Raw genomic sequence first — 21532 nt, 5'->3', positions numbered from 1 at the left:
ACATGCTGGTTCTCCCAAGCAATTTTCTACACAGCTCTTTGTCTCATTTTTTTCTACCCGTCTTGGTTTTCCCCACTCTATTGTAAGCTCCATCAGGTCACTGACCACACCCACATCATTCAGACCCTTGACAAGATGATACTCACATAACAGTTGTTCTGTAAATACCTATTTAGCCCCAAAGGTAACCATGAGAGCCTGTGGATCTGTTCATTTTAATTTTTAAAGACTGCTACATGAAGCCCCATGTGAAGGGAACTTAAGGACCAAAGCAAACACAGAGAACGAGACTTGCAGATATCAGACCTTTGTAAAAATAGGAGGAAAGTAGGCAGGAGCAGCTCCATCGGGTCGGCAGAGATACGAGGTTGGACTGTGGACCTGAAAATGCAGAGATGCATGGATCAAATTCTGAATATAGAAACTGTTGAAAAGACGGGCTGAAGAAAACTTTCATTATTGGAGTCACTCCACATGAATGGAACGAGGGAACACAAATAGCGCCATGTGTCATTTTGCTGGTCTAGGCTCACATACAGTACAGACATTGTTCCACATCCTCCTTTCACAGCTGTTACGCTTCTCTATTCAAAAGGATATTCAAGGTAAAAGTTCCCTGGTTCCTTGGGGATCCATGAGCTTGTAAATGCTATTACCAAATGGATTTCTGTGTGTGGGACTTCCACAGGAGTCTTTTCAAAAGTTCTCACAGACATTATATTTTATTTTTAAATACAGTCTGGATTCATGGAATTAAAAGCACAAGTGGCTGGCAGTGGAGGGTAAATTATCAACCATCTACCTTATGTTTAACCTGCACTCTTTTTTGTAGCAGGGATCACAGGAAACAAGTTAAAAAGGAATATATTGTTTTTTTCTTGATGTGCAAAAAACAAAGGTGCTAAAATACTTACAGAATGGCACTTGTCTCTGGGGAAATATAAAGATTCCAGAGCAGTGAATGGAAAATATGTCTCTTTCTCCAATCATTTATTTTCAAACACTTTGGGTTTATTCCCTTCTATGTAAGTAATTGTTAGCTTCTTAACCCCAGACGATGGTGATCTGATATCACGTGTCTAAATACGTCACAACTTATCATCAAGAATGTTGGCAGAGGCGTAGAGATGCTAGGATAGTAAAGGGCCTTATTCATTATCTTTGTAAGACTTCTCATTGGCTTGTGCTTCAGATTGGGTCTGACTTTTTGTTGTCTTTATATGTCCAAAGACTATTTGAACACTTCTATAGCATTTAGAAGTGTGCCAGGCACTGTTCTAAGTGTTATAGGGAGATTCACTCCCTCATTGAATCCTCAGGATAGTCCTGTGAGATAGATGGTATTATCTTCATTTTACAGATGAAGAGACCAGGCATAGAGAGGTTACATCAAATGGTAGAGCTAGGATTTGCACCCAGGCAATTGGGCTCCCGGGTGTTCAACTTTATGTGACGTTGCTTACAATAATTAAGCAATGGAGTTTCTGTGAGCCCCTCATCCTCCTACACTCCTGGAATATATGACCTTCCATTTAGTGTTCCTGGAGAATTTAAACCACTTAAAATGTACCATTTACATTATTATGGTGCTTACATATTTAAATATTTTCTGCTCTTAGGCTTTTGTGTTACACTTTAACGTAGTCTGCCACATTCAAGAAATGTTTCATGTGTATATTTCCTGTTTCCCATGCATAGTTCTATAAAGTGTTTGGGAATGAAGCTGGTGATGTATTTTTTTCCAATGAAATTCCTAGCATGGTGCCAATAAGCATTCATCAATACTTAAATATTAAACAAAAAAAATCCACTGATTTAATCAGAAATATTTTTAGAAGTTCCACTCTGGTTTAGGGTTTACAGGAAATATCTAGGCCATCTTTGAATGAATTTATACTGGTTGGTTCAAGTTTATAAACTCAAATGTCCTTACTGTTTCCATATTCCACATATCCAAGAGTATATGTCACATATTACAATTACTAAAACACCTGAGTGCTCAATAGATGGAGGACCTGGTGATGCTCACAAAACAGACTTACTAGTTAGGAATTCATTTACATTTCAAGGGCGAGGGTGGGGAAGTCTTTTGTGAGTGTCTTATTTAAATATACACATCATAGCACAAAGGCAAAGCAACATACATCTGATGAAAACATTTAGATTCTAATTTATTTTACTGTTCAAAAAAATTTCCTGTTATGTTTGCAAAGTAAACTCAATATTATTTTCCAGTAGTGTGTATTGTTGTTCTTTCTTGGATATAGCAGTCTTATAATGAAAAAAAGGCAAGATAAAAATGCTTGGTTAAGTCAAGAAATTGGAATTTTTTTTAATTATCTGTTTATCTCTTAGAAGAACTTTTGTTGGTATGTGGACTTCTCTTGCTTCTAATTTGTTTTAAATGAGCTAATAAATTTGGCTAAACAGAAGAGGACATATCGATGGAAGAAAACTCAAATAGTCATAGCTAAAAGAGATACCACTTTATCAGGTTATGGGCCATTAGAGACATTCCTAATGGAAGTGCAGACGTTGACTAATTGGTGATGTGTTTTTGATTAAAGATGATTTTTAGTGGGTTGAAAGGGAGGACTTTACCTACCATTTTCTTTCCTCCTAGTTGTGTTCCCACTTAAAAAATACTGCAGGGAGTGTACTAGTTGGAATCAAAGCTGTAATTTTTAAACCAAGAAGTTTGCTAATGAGTTTGACTCACTATGGTCTCTGGTCCAAGGCACACTTACCTGTTGAACAGGGACAGACAATGGTTGAATCACAGCTGTGGTCACTCCTGTCTTTGGAGACGAGGATCCTATTGTCAAGGAGACAGAAGTCGTTTTCTTTTGAGCTCTGGAAAATAAGGAGGCAAGTGTATTCCATCAATTTTTTTAAAGCAGGAATTACTCTTTGAAAGATTTCCCCACAAGAGCTCAGTTTCTTTTTGTGCACTCAATCCACTTCAATTCTAAGTGCTTCAGAGATGGGAAGCCATAATCTACAGTTAGAATAGCTGCGGTAAACATATGCACAGAATAGACCTTATAGATATTAGCAAAATAAACACACGGGTAAAAGAAAAATAAGTATATATAACTCAGTTATTATCAGAGAACCTAAAGTATTGAACCTGGAAATCCTAAGAGAAAAGAAAATACCTGGAAAAGGCCCAATCTCTAGCAATAAGCAGATACTTGAAATCTTTAGGGTTAGGGTTCTGTATTTAATTCAAAGTTTTAGTGGTCTATTTTAAGTCTAGCAGCTGTTCTTTGTTCTGGTTTCTAATTTTGTTGGGTATGTCTTGGCATTTTTGTCTTTTCTTACTGCATAAAAGTTAGTGAGGTGTAGAAAAAGGTTAAGAAGTGTTGGTTTCTAGGCCCAATTTTGTTAAGAGGCTGGCTGTGCAATCTGAAGCAAGTCAAGTAACTTCACAAAACTTAAGATCCTTATCTGAAATCAGGAGTGGCAGAGTATATGATCTCATAAGGTTCCTTTAGCATTAATACTCAGGGATTATTTGATGCTGAATAGATATAATTGTTATGTATCTGTAGCAGATCAAAGGAATTTATTAGCACAGTCTCAATACTCATGGAGTTTTCTACAAAATTCTGGTAGGTTTGATTTTATTTTTGCAAAAATTTACTTATTATCATCAATTTACATAATAATTATTTTGGAAAATAATCCATTTGTCTTTGTAAGAAGAACTAAATTTTACAATTTTCATGATAAGATCTGACTAGTAGTAGTCTTTATCCAAGTATTTCTGGGCTAATTGCACACTTTCCAATTTGTATAAATAGATTGGTCCTCATTTACATTTTGGTAATGATTTAAATAATTTCCTCTCAATGCTGCTGTTGTTTTCGTATATTTATAACCAGTTAGTTGTCCTCGAAACTTAAGATTGTCTATGGTTTGATTTTGGCATCTTGGCGATGAAGTGCAGACTTCAAAGTCTAAATTCATAAGTTAGAAATTATGTTCCACATTCAAATATTGGATCTTTGACTGAGATCAGCTGACCTCTTCCTTCGCAGCACAAGGCGCACTGCTTCTTACCCCAGTGATTCTGTCCACATTCTTTGTTGTACAGATAATTGATGGGATCGTAGGCACTTACTGTGGCATGGCTCCAGGGTTTGATTTGAAAGCTAAATTTTCACTCTCAGAATCTGTCGAACTGGCACCTGAGAAAGTGAAAAATAATGATAAATTTAAGATTTGAGTAGTATCTATAACTGCTTCAAGGAGTAATATTGGCACCTGAGAAAGTGAAAAATAATGATAAATTTAAGATTTGAGTAGTATCTATAACTGCTTCAAGGAGTAATATTTCTCATTTTTAAATAATCACATACGAAGTCTTATGTTGAAATAGGGAATGGTTCAGACCATTTTTAGTTGAATTGTTATTTTCATAAAACTACTTAAAGCAAAGATCTTCTATAAAAAGCTTTCTTCAAAGCAATATGTTTTTAATGCCAGATTTACTATTAGTTTCATTTTTATCACTTTGGTCATCACAACCATATTTTTAAATGGCTTATAAACTATGAAATAAATGTGTGTGTGTGTCTGTGTGCAAAGCATTCATGATTTTAAACTTTAACCCTTTCCCAGGAGATTACATTGTGTGGATTATTAATGACTTCATTGCTCATTCATAAGGAGATGCTTTCTGACTCTGTGATAAATTAGAACAAAATAGTGGCTTCATTCTTGAATAAGAAGGTCTCTGATTTTGGATCATGCTTTCCCAAATTCATTCAAGTCATTACGGTTTTTGAATTAAGGGTAACCTTATCAGGTTTTTAGTCAAAATGCAAACTGTGATAGATTTAAAATAATTGTGATGATTAGAAGTATACTCTTGACATTTCTTTTATGAGACGTATTTAAAGTGAGTTAAATTATTTAAAGATACTTTAATATAAAATAATACATGCTTTTAGAAAAGTAACCAAACAGCATAGAATTGTGTGACATAATACTAAAGACCAGTGGGTACCTTCCTTAATGCCATTCTGCACGTGTTAATAGTCTGATATCTATTTGTCAGATAAATTTAATGTATTAACATACATGTATTTATGTACATAATCTCTACAAGTAGAATCACACTATATGTACTCTTTGCAATTATTGTTGCTTACAAATACATTTAGAATATATGCATTTCCTCAATTTCTTGGATGGCTGCCCAGTGTTCCGTTCCATGACTCTATTTCTCCTGTCCTTTATTAATGTTTTAAGAGTAAGGTTTAGGTAACTCTGCTGCAATGTCTGCTGTCCCTTCCTATTTACTTCTCTAACTACTGCTTTGTATAGGCTTTCTTCAGTTAGTTCCTAGACTACCACAATAGATTCTTATCTTGTCTTCCTCTGTCTCTCTGTCAATCTTCAACCGATGTCATTTTTTACTATAGCTCACCTTTCCTGTTTAAAAAAAAAAAAACAACTAAGATAAGGAATTTCAACTCAGTAAATTTAAAAACTTAAACCCCTGCTATTTAGTGGCTTTCATGATTTCCAACCAGATTTTCTAGCTCTATCAGCCAGAACTTCCATGTCCCATAACCCCAAGCCAGAGAGTTGAACATACTCACTGGTGTACATTCCACTAGGTAATGGGAATGCAGCAGTGAAGAAATATACACATACACCCCACACACCCCTGCCCCCGTGGAGTTTACATTCTTTTGAAGACACAGACCACAGACTAAATAAATACATGACACAGTGGTGAGTGAAATGGGAAAGCAAATCAGAGTAGGGATATAGGGAAGGATGGGCACGGTGTGGGATGCAATGTGAAGTGGGGTGGCAAGGAAGGCTCCATCAAGTTGGAGACTTTGAGTAAAGACCCAAAGGAGGTGGGGGCTTTCCTTTCTTGGTCTTTTCCCATGTTTGTACATTCAGTTATATTATTCACTCTCGTGGGAAACTCTTAGTCTTCTAGATATGATCAGCCTATTAGTGTTTTCTGTGCTCTGTCTTCTCTGAACTCCCCATGTTCTTGCTGATACTACTCAGGTCACTTATAACATCATATATGCTAGAAAACTATAAGTTTTTTTGAAAAATTGAGGTGGGGTTAGGAAGGGAACTACCAATTTTTGAGTACTTACTATTTTGCCTGGGAATCTGCTAGGCACTGTATAACATTTAATTATTATAATAACTCACCTAAGAGGTGAATTATGTCCAATTACACATTAGAAAATTGAGGAACCAAGAGATTAAGTAATTTGCATAAGGTTACATAACTACAAAGCTGTGGGGAGAGGATTTTTGAACTTGTGGTCTGTGACATCCCCCATGTGGTATGACCTTCATATGCTGCGGATGTCTACGCCTCAGAGGCCTCGGCTTCATACCTTGCTAATGGCAGGCCTTCAACTGGTGGCAGGATGAATGAATGGAACCTTGGGAACCGCAAATGCTTGGTTGGGGACAGAAAGTGAACTGAGCAACCACAGAAGAGCAGCATGCTAGGGGGCACAGTGGGAGGCAAGTCGAGAAATGTAAAGTGGGATGCTGAATACAAGGGCCCAAGTGCTTGGACTTTCTGTCTAGGCATCCAGAGTGGTGAGTGGGAAAATTAACCATGCAGGATGAACTGGGGGAGTAGCAAAACAAAAGAGCAGCAGAACCAGCAAACCCTCAAAAATAGGTGATAGAGATGGAGAAATTTTTAACCGTGATGAGGAGGTATGGGACGTGAGCAGGGGAAATAGGAGGAAGAATCAGTAGACTCAGTTACCAGAAAATCAGGGGTAACCTGAGACAGATCAGTTCTACTGGAATCACAGGAGCATTAAAGAGAAAAGGAGGGGGAGCAAAAGTCCTACCGAAGTTATCACAGATGCTCTCAAAGTGCCCAGAAACTGGGGAGACAAATAGCTGTCTTTCATCTGATGCCAAACATTTTATTTGTATTTATTTTTTTTAAAGATTTTTATTTATTTATTTGACAGAGAGAGAGAGACAGCGAGAGAGGGAACACAAGCTAGGGGGAGTGGGAGAGGGAGAAGCAGGCTTCCTGCTAGGCAGGGAGCCCGACACGGGGCTCAATCCCAGGACCCTGGGGCCATGACCTGAGCCGAAGGCAGATGCTTAACGACTGAGCCACCCAGGCACCCCTGATGCCAAACATTTTAAATCTTTTTTTTTAAGATTTTACTTATTTATTCATGGGAGACAGGGCGGGGGGTCGGGCAGAGGGAGAAGGAGGCTCCCAAGGAGCCGGCAGCCCAATGCGGGACTCGATCCCAGGACCCTGGGATCATGACCCGAACCGAAGGCAGACACTCAACCATCTGAGCCACCCAGGTGCCCTAAACATTTTAAATCTTAAAAATAAAATCCCCTCCGATTATCTAGTCAGAAAGCCTTTCCTTTCTTTGAAAATTCTTTTTTCCCAATTTTTTTCCAGCTGGTTTTCAGAGAAAGGTAAAGGGCCAAAAAGATTTGTAACCCCTGGATAAGAATACATTGGCTAGTTTTTGCACACCTGTCCAACCCTTGTGAAATCTCAAGGTCACCTTCTGTCTCAGGTATACCTTCAAGCTCCTGCAGATGGTGGCAGATCAAATCTCCCTATCTGTGCCAGCAAGTTCCCTCCCCCCTCAAGATAACTCTCCCCTCCCTCTCTCCTTCTGCCTCCTCCCTTTGGTCATCTGCTCTGCACCTGCTGGTCAGGAAAGGACATTCCTGTCCCTAGTTACCATTTTTGTATTATCAAAACATCACTTTCAGTTTTTGATGGAGGCTCCAGTCTAGAGGGACATGATCCAGAACCTGCAATTACTACCCATCTATCTGTTCGTCTAATGCTATTTCTATGTCACTCCCCACACACAGTGAAGGAATCAAATACCCATGATCTCTGCTCTTTTCTGGAAATTCAGGGCCAGTGGAAATGTCACAAAAATGCACCTGCTGTCTTGCCTTTAAAAGGTGTGCCCTTTTCATTTAAGATACGTATCCCATTTAATACTTCCTCATAGGAAAAGACCCAGAAAATGTTCAATAGCAAAAATTAAAGAAAAAAATCATTTGGAATACCACCATTTAGATACTTTGGAGCATATCCTTCTAAAGTTTATCCCTGTGTACATACATAAATAATATATTTTAAGAAGATGATGCTATGTCTATTGTTAAATTATTGCCTTTTTCCCCTACTCACTCAATACATTGTGAAATGCCCTTCTATGACATCAGACACATACTTAATAATTTTCTAATGGCTGCTTCAAATACATGTGTGCAGCTTTACCATAATTTCACCATCCCACTAGGAATGGATATAATATTTCCATCTCTAAATTCCCCAGGGGGGGCTTGGGTGGCTCAGTCATTAAGCATCTACCTTTGGCTTAGGTCATGATCCCGGGGTCCTGGGATCGAGCCCCGCATGAGGCTCCCTGCTCCGCAGGAAGCCTGCTTCTCCCTCTCCCACTCCCCTGCTTGTGTTCCCTCTCTCTCACTGTGTCTCTCTCTGCCAAATAAATAAATAAAACCTTAAAAAAAAATACTTCCCCAGGAAAGGGTATAAGATAGCCATACATCAAAATGCCCGTTTCCCTCACACTCATAAAAACACTATGCTTTAATTATTTTTGTCAATCTGGTATCTGCCTTAATAAAAGGGGAAAAAAGGCATATTTCTGAGTGTAAGCAAGCTGGAAGTTAAGTCATACAGCTTCAACTCTGAGAAATAGGAAGTCTTCATGAGAGCAAATATCAACCTTTCAAAAATATATGTATATATTAAATATATACTGGAGACCTTGAGAGACTTTAGTGAAACGTCACAGCGTTCATCCTTTGCGCATCCTTTGCTTTTCAAAATTCGAGTTACTCAACCTCTCCCTCCCTTCTCTCTCAGTCGCTATAATCACCAGTGCAGCAACAACCATTTAAGACTCCAATAAGACTAATGAAGCAATGCCAATGATTTAAAATTTTATAAATGATGAATGACTATAAAGACATTAAAATGAGTTTTAAAGAATGTTTAACATGGGGCGCCTGGGTGGCTCAGTTGGTTAAGCATCTGACTCTTGGTTTCTGCTCAGGTCATGATCCTGGGGTTGAGGGACTGAGGCCTGAGTTGGGCTCCTCACTAGGCATGGAGTCTGCTTGGGATTCTTTTTCTCCTTCTCTTTCTGCCTGCCCCCCTCCCTGCACTTGCTCCCTCAAAAAAAAAAAAAAATTAATGACATGGGTAGTTGTGACAAGTTAAACTTAAAATAAGGTACAAGAGTGTGCAGAGTAAAATGTACACACACAGGATAAAGACTGCAAGATCAAAATAGTAAGAGTGTCACAGAGTTGTGCCGTTACACAGGATTTTTATACCTTCCTTCTATCTGTATGCTCTAAGTTTCTACAAATAAAAAGATGCGCTATTTTTATAACAGCAGTCATAGCTCACACTATGTGTCAGGAACTGCTCTCAATCCTTACCATAATCTAATTTTCTCCATGCAGAGATGGAGAAAATGAAGCACAGAGCCACTGAATAACTATTCAGGGTCATGGAGCTAAGAACTAAGCTAGCCAGAAAATATCATAAAAGTTATTTAAAAATAAATAAGGTGAGGAATGCCCAAAGCTGTGTTTAGACTCCTTCAGCTTCTCATAGTATTATATACTCAGAGAGGCTTTCCCCTGGTGGGGTGTTCTACAACATCTCTGCATGCTTCAAAATGTCCCTTAAAAGGGGCACATATTTTATCTGCTTATTCAAAGCACTGAGAACCTATAAATAAATGTCGCACAGGGTCTGCCAACGTGAATCATGCTCAAGTATTCCTGCCCCTTCTCCACATTTTTCATGCTGCCCTGTCCACCTTTCCATCCGATTCCTACAAGGTCAGGTTTAATCCCACTCCCTTCATCCCACATTTCAGGATCACCATCCTGCCCTGCCCTCTCGGGAGCTCCGAAAGCTGTAATAATCTGTATAATCCATTTTACAATCAGGAGAGGGTGGCAGTGGTGGCAACTTGAGATGTCTGTATTTATTTCACATGCTTACATTTACCCTTCCTATTTATATCATGAATTTAGGATTATCTCTTTGCCATCTAGTCCTGGAGGGGGCCATCTAGCACACATGTGGGTCAGATTCCACCCCCTTTCTCCTTTTCCAAGACTTTGGTCTCATTCTTACTCTCCCCCCCTTCTGCATGATCTAGAAGGATTATTTGCATTAGCAAAGAAACATATTCTAGTACTTCTGGTATGAAAACAAATAAGCAAACAACGTGCAAAAATACCATCTTTCTTGACCCCATCCTCCTTCCCAGATACCGGCCCGTATCTCTGCTGGTGGCTGAACAAAACTTTCCCAACACTATTAGTATTTGTTGCTTCTCCTCCCATATTTTGCAAACTTTTCTCAACTCATTCCATGTGATTGTTGGTGCTCTCCAGATTCCCCAAACCCTTCTTGTTAAAATCCCGACAACACCCACAGTTGCTGATCCCAGTGGTTTCCTCCTTGTCCTCATCTGACTGGACTCTGAGGCAACAGTGGACAGAGCTCGCCTCACCCTCCTTCCTGAAACACTGTCTCCTGCCCCCTCCTACGCCACTCTGACTGGTTCCCTCCCATCTCAGGGGCTCCTTCTTCTTCCTCTCCTTTGCTGGCATCTCCTCCTCTTGGAAGTTCAACATGCAGGAAGGATTATCCCCAGCTCAGACTGGGTCCCCTTTACTCTTCCCCATCACATCTTTCTCCCTCATTGGTCTGACCAGTAATATGCCTAGTCCCAGAGCTTTCAGTACCACCCATATCCTGATGCTCTCAAAAATATTTTTCTCATCCCGTGTGCTAGACAATATTCTTATGTCTACTTACTGACTTATCTAAATAGGGATTTTAAACTTGGCATGTTCAAAACAAAGCCCTTACTTCCCTCTGGCCCTAATCCTGTTCCTCGCCGGTGCTCCCCCTTTGAGAGACTGGCAACACAGTATGCACAAATGGTAAAGCTGAAGTCCACAGAGTTGTCCCTGATCCCTTTCACCCCATCACCCCCACACCTAGTTCACCGCATGGCTTCTGGAGTCTACCTCTGAACTCACAACTTGAGTCTGACTCTCCCTCAACATTATGCCTATTCTCCTGAAGTCCCACTGCTTCTCCTCCATACTCCTGCAAAAGGCTTCTAGCTGGTCTCAGATGATATGCCAGAGCAACAAAATACCATCAACGTTTTTCAAAGAAATGGAACAAATAATCCTAAAATTTGTATGGAACCAGAAAAGACCCGAATAGCCAGACGAATGTTGAAAAAGAAAAGCAAAGCTGGCGGCATCACAATTCCGGACTTCAAGCTCTATTACGAAGCTGTCATCATCAAGACAGTGTGGTACTGGCACAAAAACAGACACATAGATCAATGGAACAGAATAGAGAGCCCAGAAATGGACCCTCAACTCCAGGGTCAACTTATCTTTGACAAAGCAGGAAAGAATGTCCAATGGAAAAAAGACAGTCTCTTCAACAAATGGTGTTGGGAAAATTGGACAGCCACACGCAGAAGAATGAAACTAGACCATTTCCTTACACCACACACAAAAATAGACTCAAAATGGATGAAAGACCTAAATGTGAGACAGGAATCCATCAAAATCCTTGAGGAGAACACAGGCATCAACCTATTCGACCTCAGCTGCAGCAACTTCTTCCTAGAAACATCACCAAAGGCCAGGGAAGCAAGGGCAAAAATGAACTCTTGGGACTTCATCAAGATAAAAAGCTTTTGCACAGCAAAGGAAACAGTCAACAAAATCAAAAGACAACCGACAGAATGGGAGAAGATATTTGCAAATGACATATCAGATAAAGGGCTAGTATCCAAAATCTATAAAGAACTTATCAAACTCAACACCCAAAAAACAACTAATCCAATCAAAAAATGGGCAAAAGATGTGAACAGACATTTCTGCAAAGAAGACATCCAAATGGCCAACAGACACATGAAAAAGTGCTCAACATCGCTCGGCATCAGGGAAATCCAAATCAAAACCTCAATGAGATACCACCTCACACCAGTCAGAATGGCTAAAATTAACAAGTCAGGAAACGACAGATGTTGGCGAGGATGCGAAGAAAGGGGAACCTTCCTACACTGTTGGTGGGAATGCAAGCTGGTGCAGCCACTCTGGAAAACAGTATGGAGGTTCCTCAAAAAGTTGAAAATAGAGTTACCATATGACCCAGCAATTGCACTACCGGGTATCTACCCCAAAGATACAAACGCAGTGATCTGAAAGGGCACATGTACCCCAACGTTTATATCAGCAATGTCCACAATAGCCAAACTATGGAAAGAGCCTAGATGTCAATCAACAGATGACTGGATAAAGAAGATGTGGTATATATTTACAACGGAATATTATGCAGCCATCAAAAAATGAAATCTTGCCATTTGCAAAGACGTGGATGGAACCAGAGGGTATTACACTAAGCGAAATAAGTCAATCAGAGAAAGACAACTACCATATGATCTCATTGATATGAGGATTTTGAGAAACAAGACAGAGGATCATAGGGGAAGGGAGGGAAAAATGAAACAAGATGAAACCAGAGAGGGAGACAAACCATAAAAGACTCGTAATCTCAGTAAACAAACTGAGGGTTGCTGGAGTGGAGCGGGGTGGGAGGGACGGGGTGTCTGGATGATGGACATTGGGGAGGGTATGTACTATGGTGAGTGTTGTGAATTATGTAAGACTGATGAATCACAGACCTGTATCCCTGAAACAATACATTATATGTTAATAAAAAAATTAAAAAAAAATACAGATCAGATAATGTGACCTTTCAGTTTAAACTCTCCATGATTAATGATTTTATTTAGCATAAAGACCAAACTGCTAACAGTGACCATATGGCTCTATGTTGCACGTGTGCTGGCCATGGCCGAACTCTCCAGGCCATCACCTTCCTGGACTTCCTTCTGCTCCTTGAACACACAGGTTCCTAGCTGCCCCCATCTTTAATGAGTTCATGTGCATTTTACTCTGTGGTTAAGAGGGCAGACTCAGGAGTCAGACTACCTGGCTTTCAATCCTTGAATCCCAGGTGTGTGTGAGAGATATCATGGACATTACTTAGCCTCTGTGAGTTTCCGATTCCTCAACCAGAAAATGGAGGTGATTTTTGTAAGGATTAAATGAGATAATCCATGTAAAAATCAAGAACAGTACTTGGCTCCTAGTTACTGCTAAACAAACACTGGCTACTGTTCTTAAGCTCTAATTTATTTTGTATACTTCTAAAACTTGATGTGTAAGACAGTGAAATTTAATTTTCAACCAGTAGGTTAACTTTTTAGTTAAGGTTTTGTTGAGATTTTCAAGTTCTGTAAAAAACTTCCTACTCTCAACAGACCCCACAAATGACTGCATGCTGTCACAGTAACAGCAACATGGTTTAGGATACAATTCAGTAGCAATATGTTTGAGTCTAATTCAGTCCTAGAATGAGTAATATAAAAATATAAAAATATAAAATATAAATATATTTTATATATATTTATATATATGAGTAATATGAAATATATGAGTAATATACAATATGAGTAATATAAAAATATAAAATACAAATATATTTTATATATATTTATATATATGAGTAATATAAAATATATGAGTAATATACAATATATGAGTAATATAAAATATATAAAAAATAAAATATAAAAATTTCTTGGGGTACCTGGGTGGTTCAGTCAGTTAAGTGTCTAACTCTTGATTTTGGCTCAGGTCATGATCTCAGGGTCGTGAGATCAAACCCTGGTCAGGCTCTGCACTGAGCGTAGAATCTCCCTCCTTCTGCCTCTGCCACTCCTCTCCGCCCCCCCCCCCCCCCCCCCCGGCATGCACACACTCTGTAAAAAAAATAATAGAAGTAAAAATAAAAATTCCTTACTTTTGATTATAACATGAGCCTAAGAATTCATGAAATTCTCTCCCATTACATGTAATTGTAATTGTTCTTTGGGATAAAAATATGCTAAAATTTGTTTGTTTGTTTGTTTTAATTATGACCCATACTTCACAAGGCTAATGAGCCAGTTTTCTAAAGCACCTTATATCAGGCTCAGGAGGCTCTTTTAAAGACTGATTGATTGATTGATTTGAGAGAGACAGCAGAGTGAGCAAGAACACGAGTGGCAGGGAGAAGCAGAGGAAGAGGGAGAAGCAGGCTCCCCGCTGAGCAGGGAGTCCAAAGTGGGACTCAATCACAGGACCCTGAGCAGAAGGCAGACTCTTAACCGACTGAGCCATCCAGGTACTCCAGGAGACTGACTCTTTTTTTTTTTTTTTTTTGAAAATGTGTATAGAATATTTATAGTAAGATTTAATAAAATATAAGAGACTGATTCTTAATGGCTATTCTTACTCTGCCCACAATCCATCTGAACTCACAGATACCCCAAGGCTGGTTGGCTATCGAAGTAAATCCAGTGTTATCATGTAGAAAACTGTACACTGGAAAAAAATTCATTATCTTTGTTGAGGTTCTGGCATGAAATGTGCATGGTATATAGAACCAGTGATTAAAAAATATATTTATTTATTTATTTATTTTAGAGAGTACATGAGAGCACAAGCTAGGGGAGAGGGAGAGAGAGAGAATCCCCAAGCAGACTCCCCACTGAGCACAGGACCCAACATGGGGCTCAATCCCAGAACCCCAAGATCATGACCTGAGCCTAAATCAAGAGTCAGGCACTTCAGCGACTGAGCCACCCAGTCGCCCCAAGAACCAGTGATTACTTTTTGCCTGCTGATAACTCATCTGGAGGATTTCAAAGGCAGAAGAGGACTGGTAGTTCAGGAACTTAGATACAAATTTACTGAAATAAAATTAAAGACCGTGGTGTGAATGTTTTAGGTCTACCAGAGTTAGATACCGAAACTGGTTTCAGGAAGTAGAGAAATATTTTCTTTTATTACATAAAAGTAGGTATATCTCATATATATATTCTAGTTAACTTTTAAGTTAATTTGTATCCTTGTAACACTTTATATATTTCTATCACTTATTATAACATCACTTACATTGTTTTTTTTTTTTTTTTTTTCTATGTGTCCATCTCTGCTGTTAAGACTGGGAACTCCTAGATGCCAGGGAATGGGTCTTTATTATCTGGCACATAGTAGGGCCTTAATAAACACAGGCTGAAATCAGTTGGTAGCCTATTAAATTGAATGTGATTTCACATAACATCTGTAGTGTAAGAGCAATGCACACGAAAATTCACCACATTTCCAGCAATGCTGAAAGCAAATAAAGCATTTAATTTTAAGAGGCTCTATCTGAACTTGGATTTCGGAGGCATATCTGATCATCATTAGCAAACAGTTTTCTTATGCAAGTTTAAGTTCCTTTCATTGTATTCTAAAATGCTTTAAGAAGTTTGCAACACAGCCCCCCACCCCTTGACTAATACTGCTAACTTAATTAAATTTTAAAAGTCTTTTTGTCATTCATTTAGCACTCTGAAATGTATGACACAGTGGTTAAGAATATGGGCCTTGGAGCAAGACTGCCTGGGTTCAAATCCCTGGGGTGACTTTGAAAGAGTTGCTTTAACTTCTCTAGGTCTCAGTTTACCCACATACAGAAAGGAGATACTATTAATACCTCATAGGCTTACGTGGAAGTTTAAATCATTATGCATGAGTATATGCACATTTATAAGTGCCATGTTAAGTATTACTTATTGTTCTATACAAAATGTTTGCTTTCATTAACAGGACAAAGTCCCTTGAGGAGCTCGCAGAGGTTTACATTCAAAGACAATGCAGAGGATCCTTTTATCAAAAATAAAGGTACATACTTTCAGTCAGTTGTAATAACTTCTCTAATACTACAGTTTTTGTCAATTCTTGAAAGAGCTATGAATTATGATTCATATCTTGCTTTCTTCTACCTTAAATAATAAAGAAATTTGGTGGAATTAAACAGTAAAAAAAAACATCGAGGATTTTCATCTTTTTTTGTATTTTAACTACTACTTTGAAAAGCAACCAATTAATAGAGTACTCACCAATTTATGGATTTAGAAACAGTATGTGCACACTGTGGCGCTTAAAACATTTCCAACTTAAATTATTGGTATTGATCAAAATGCACTAATAATTTAAAACTATATACTTTCACATCAAGTTTTCTAATTTCCCACAGGCTGAGTCTTGTCAAGAACAAAAGAAACATTCTACTCTCTGCCTACCCCTTTTCAATACAACACTGATTCTTGAGGTTTTTTTCCACCTAGTGATTCTAAGTTCAAAGTACATTTAGGAAGAATAACAGAATCTTAACAAAAGAGAAAAAATTCCAGAATAAAAATAAGAACATTTAAAATATTCAATCATTTAGCATTTCCATGAATGATTTCCTAAATCATCTATAGACTCTATCTGACTGATAGACATGGTATTGTTCCCATTCTCTCTTCACTAGAGAAACCAAAAATAAGACACTTTGTATTTTAAATAAGTTCAAGTTCATGTAGCCGAAACGTTTTCAATTAAAAGGAACAAATGCTGACCTTAGACATAGCTGATGTATGCCCAAGTGTCAGAACCGTTCAATTCATACAAAATTTTCAGGAGAAATGAGGTTTGAGTCACAACACCATTACGTTGTTTGTGTTGGAAAAGCCTGTTCCCCAGTGAAGCTTGACTCAAGCTCTCAGGCCGTAGCCACCCCTTTAAGTCAGAGGCGCCTCTCCTCACCTTCAATGAACACCTCCGCAGACGTGGTGTCTGAGCCGCTGGCGTTTGCAGCCAGGCAGGTATAGCGACCTGTGTCGTCCTCGAAGGCCTCGGCTATGATCAGGGTGTGGAGGGCCCCGCCCTCACTTCGGATCTGAATATCAGGAGTGTTGTGTAGCTCTTTTCCCTCACAGAACCATCTGCAGGCCAAATGGAGGTCAAAGGACAGGAGAGAAAGAAAGGAAATGGTGATGCTTAAAATAATAAAGCAGAAGTAAAAGGCTAATGCCCTGTAATAAGATGCTCATTTGATTTAAAAAAAAAAAAAAAAGATCTATGTCAATGTTACTGAGGGAAATGCTACATTTTAGACCGTGAAATTAATGACTAGACAATTCCCCCAGGTTTTCTTTGTAAAGCATCTTGTATGTTTTATCAACCTTGAAATAAAGGATATCGTCAAACTTGGAAAGACCATTGTTACAAAACAAAAGGAACAGAAATCAAAGTGTCTTATAGAATGTTTTATGATCATAGATGCCCCTTATAACTTGATCATTCTGACCTTAAGAAAACTAGGAAATATAAACATTATGCTCAAAATATCTAATGTATCAAGGGGGAACGAGTCATCATGTTACAAAATCATAGGCAGCAATATTTTTGTTGACCCTAAGACTTGTGATCAGCTGAGCAATAACAGATTTAATGCTTTCCACATTTCTGGTATTTACAAAACTTTCTAGCCGAACGCCTGGCCTCCACAAGGTAGGGAGACGTAGGTTGTACTGTAATTCATTCTTGCTGGTCAGCACTTTGCCTTTCCCAAACAACCAGGACCTCGGTGTAGGAGGCTGCAAGCTGCCAGACTGTTTTAACGCACGCTCTCTCTCACACTTGCCTTATTCCCCCAGCACCTCAAACTCTCAACAGGATTTTTACAAAAAAAAACATGAAGCTGCCCTAAAACCTCCCTTAAATGTGATTTATTTTTAAAGAAATATGTAGGAATGTGCCACTTACAACCAGAAGCACTGAGGTCTCTGGGACAATATTGTCCATTTACCTCCGGATCGGTACTCAGATTTCCTTGGAGTCTCATATTCTATAAAATTCTTTGGACTTTGCATCCTTTTGTAAAAATATGGCATCTCGAAGGCTAAGTTTTTTTTTTCCCCCCGAAGGCTAAGTTTTTTTTTTTTTCCGAAGGCTAAGTTTTTTTCGAAGGCTAAGTTTTTTCTGTATTTAGGTAGCATAATTTAAGGTATTTATCTATATTTAATCTGAAAATAAAACCAGTTTGCTAATACTCTGGGTATAAACTCCAGAAACTGTATTAAAAATTAAATATGGGTTACTCATAGAAGAACAGGGAAGACTTTGGGAATTAAAAGACATTTATCACCACCACCTTGCCAACAGAGCATCCTCTGCAACACAACAGCTAGTACTTCTGAGATGATTGAGAAGAGCAGTATTTCTTGACTCTGGGGCATTTTGTAATTTCCCTTGTCTTTTTTAAGATTTTATTTATTTGAGGGAGAGCGCGAGGGGGAGAGAGAGAGAGAGGAGCAGGGGGAGGGGCAGAGGGTAAAGGAGAAGCTGACTCCCCGCTGAGCATGAGCCCGATGCGGGGCTGGATCCCAGGACCCCGGGATCATGACCTGAGCCAAAGGCAGATGCTTAACCGACTGAGCCACCCAGGTGCCCCGTTTCCTTTGTCTTCAAAAAGTTGTACAGAACATTCCAGCCTAGAGTCATCTTCCAGTTCCTTCTTTACGGTTCTCTTTCAACAGTCATAGACCAGATCTTCACCCATGAGAAATGACTGGATTAAGTTAACGGATTTCACCATCTCTAGTGAACTATAGATTCTTCCTCGATTCTGTATCAGATTAAAGCTCTTCCTCACATACATCAGTCTCTAAACTTCAGATCTGTCATTGAAGCCATTCATATACCTGGACCTGATTTTATTTCCTTTTTATCATTTTCCTATACTAATCCTCTGTTTCTATTAAATATTTGCATGGATTTGTTATTTCCTACCTAGTCCTCATGTAGCACTTGCTGACCTTCCTTTGCCTATCCTTTCTCTTCCTGAGAATTTTCTCCTGCCCTCTTCACCAAAGCACCTTCCTTAAAGCCAAGCTAAAGGCTCCTTCGACAGATTAAATTCAACTGAACATATGCTTGCTGGGCATCTTCTATGTGGAAGGCACTGCCTTACATATTACAGGTAATAGAATAAAGCCCGGTAAACTCTGCAACTAGTTGAGGACTGTCTTTATCTCCCATGAAAAAGATACAAACCAACACTTGGAGGGAAAATTAAGCATGAAAAATACAATGAAGGTTTAAGAGAAGGCAAGAGTAACTGCTTTGGTTAGACGTGCTTCATAAGGAAACCCCTGTCAGCTACCCAAGGGAGTGTGGCATCTTGTCCTTTAACTCCTGAGTCAGCAAACCTACAGCTTGCAGCCCCATCACCTGTCCTCATATGGCCCATGAGCCAAGAACGGTTTTCATATTTTTAAGTTTTTGCAAAAAAGTCAAAAGAAGAAGAATTTGTGATATATGGAAATTACAAAATGTTCAAATTTCAGCGTCTATCAAGTTTTTTTTTTGTTTTTGTTTTCTGGAACCCTGCCATGCTCATTGACATATTGTCTCTGGCTGCTTCTGCATTATAGTGACAGAGGTGGGTAGTTGCGTCAGAGTATATGGCCCACAAATCCTAAAATATTTTCTATCTGCACTTTATAGAAAAAGTTTGCCAACTGCTGTTCTGATTTCTTGCTCCTCAGAGTGTGATCCTTGGACCAGCAACATTGGCATCATTGGGGAGTTTATCAGAAATGCAGAATCTTGATCCTCATTCCAAATCTACTCCATCAGTTCAGATCCTCCAGGTGACTCACATGCACACAAAGGTTAAGTAGTTTGGGTCTGTGAGGTTTGTACCATACCATCCTGCATCACTGAGTCCTGGCTCCCCCTCTAAGTTATTCACTTCTTTAACCTAGCAACCATATTTTATGTGTCTTGTACTTCTGCTCCCTTTCACATAAGTGCACGTAAAATTACGTTCTGTTTCTCCTACCTCTGTACTGAACAAATTTTAACATCTTTCATTTGACTGTAGATCACATAGCACTTTGTGACAGTTTCTGTATTATTTCCTCACACCATTATTTGAGGCCTACTGTATCTATGCCTTATCTTCCCACCTAGGAAATAGACTTCTTCATTGCAGAAAAAAACTTTTAAACTTTTTTTTTTTTTTTTTTTTTTTTTTTACTGATCCACAGTGTATTGTATACTTGATGCTTTAAAAATACAACCTGCTGCTCGTTACTTCAGAATATGCTTCCCATGAAAAACCTAATAGTGAAGGATCTATGGACGAATAGATTTGGAAGATGTTATATGTCTCACTTCTTGATGTTTGCAACTCACGTTTTTTTATTAAAGGCCCTGAAAGTCCTGCAGAGAAGAAATTTAACACTGTCTAATCTAGTATTTACTCAACTTATTTGACCATGAGATTCTTTCTAATTTAGCATCTACTGATGTTGTTCAGTCATGTCTGCATTGTAGAATGCTTTTCTAGCATTCTTATCCCATAGAATCTGCAGTTTTCTAAAAATGAATTGACAAATATAATCTGAGCAATGAAGATTAAGGCAACAACTGCATTTTTTGTGACAGTCTAACACCTATTTTTGTCTTCTGAAGTGGTTCATCCGGTCTTCAACAATTGCATATGGTGAAATGGTTGGTGCTTACAAACCATTAGACTGATCTGGTTTTTGCTTTCTAAGCACTCATGCTATTTGTTCTCCAGCTCCATGAATAAAATTTAAAAAAGCATCTCAGATTGTAACATACAGAAGACATAGTACAGAGAAAAGATGAAATTTGTCCAAATTCAGCAATACGTCAAATTACTATGAGTCATTTATATTGCATTGACACTCTCAGGGAAAGTCAGATTGTTCCTGATATAAGTACCTGTCAAGTGACCAGTTCTATGTTGTTAAAATGTGGTAAGACAGGGTGTGACTCGAGAGGGGGAAAAACTGCAAATATTTAGATGGCAGACTCCCTGTAGCAACAAAAAGGGCAGCATGGTTCCTGGCCAATATTTAGATAAATGTGTGTTTAATTTATGATTGGAACCATTTGCACATTGGAGCTAGCAATGGCCGAGCAAAGAGGCTCAACTGTGACTTTAGGAAATTCAGCTAGCCTTCCTGGTTCAGGTTCCTCACATATATGAGGACATGAGACTTTATTGCTGTAAAGTTTCACTATTCTAAGGTTCTTGGTGAAATGGAAGGGTTTTATATTTAGGACTGCATTTAAAGTATTTCCAGAAATGACACAGAAAATTCTTCGATGAAAGATCCAAGTAATTAATGGCTTCTCTTCTATGAAATATACTAAATATAATAGAGCTTCTAAGGTTATAAGGACTCCACGATGGGTCCCTAAATGTGTCAATGGACCTAGCACCTTGTCTTTATCACTACCATGTACTTAACTTTCCACCTTCTACTGAAATCAGTTCTTCATGTGCCCCTCTATCCTGTAACTTCTTCCAGGGCAGAGACCTGGTCTTTTTAAGTTAATTCACTAAGTTAATAAGTGTGCTATATGTTCCAGCACAATGTTTGGTATATGGAATATATTAACTATGCCTTTTTATTTTCTGTAATTCTGAGGCTTTAGACATCTGGGCCTTGCTGATACCAGAAAGACTGCCCTTCCC

At 38.7% G+C, this 21532-nt stretch overlaps 1 protein-coding gene across 10 annotated transcripts in view; it reads right to left on the bottom strand.

Moving 5' to 3' along the window:
- Positions 1-21532, bottom strand: part of PALLD (palladin, cytoskeletal associated protein) — a 419708-nt gene that overhangs the window by 228877 nt on the left and 169299 nt on the right. For all 10 annotated transcript variants that reach the window (XM_073892470.1, XM_025874433.2, XM_073892474.1 and 7 more), the window contains 4 exons: positions 16780-16958; positions 4127-4193; positions 2748-2853; positions 307-381 (listed from right to left, as the gene is read on the bottom strand). In XM_073892470.1, the coding sequence (XP_073748571.1) occupies positions 307-381; positions 2748-2853; positions 4127-4193; positions 16780-16958 (427 nt within the window). The remainder of the gene's footprint in view (positions 1-306; positions 382-2747; positions 2854-4126; positions 4194-16779; positions 16959-21532) is intronic.

This window comes from Callorhinus ursinus, unplaced genomic scaffold (assembly GCF_003265705.2).
Source record: "Callorhinus ursinus isolate GAN/ISIS: 27379988/994484 unplaced genomic scaffold, GSC_fseal_2.0 scaffold4, whole genome shotgun sequence".
Classification (NCBI taxonomy): domain Eukaryota; kingdom Metazoa; phylum Chordata; class Mammalia; order Carnivora; family Otariidae; genus Callorhinus; species Callorhinus ursinus.
Note: the sequence above shows the minus strand (reverse complement) of the source record. Positions and strands in the feature narration are given on the sequence as shown.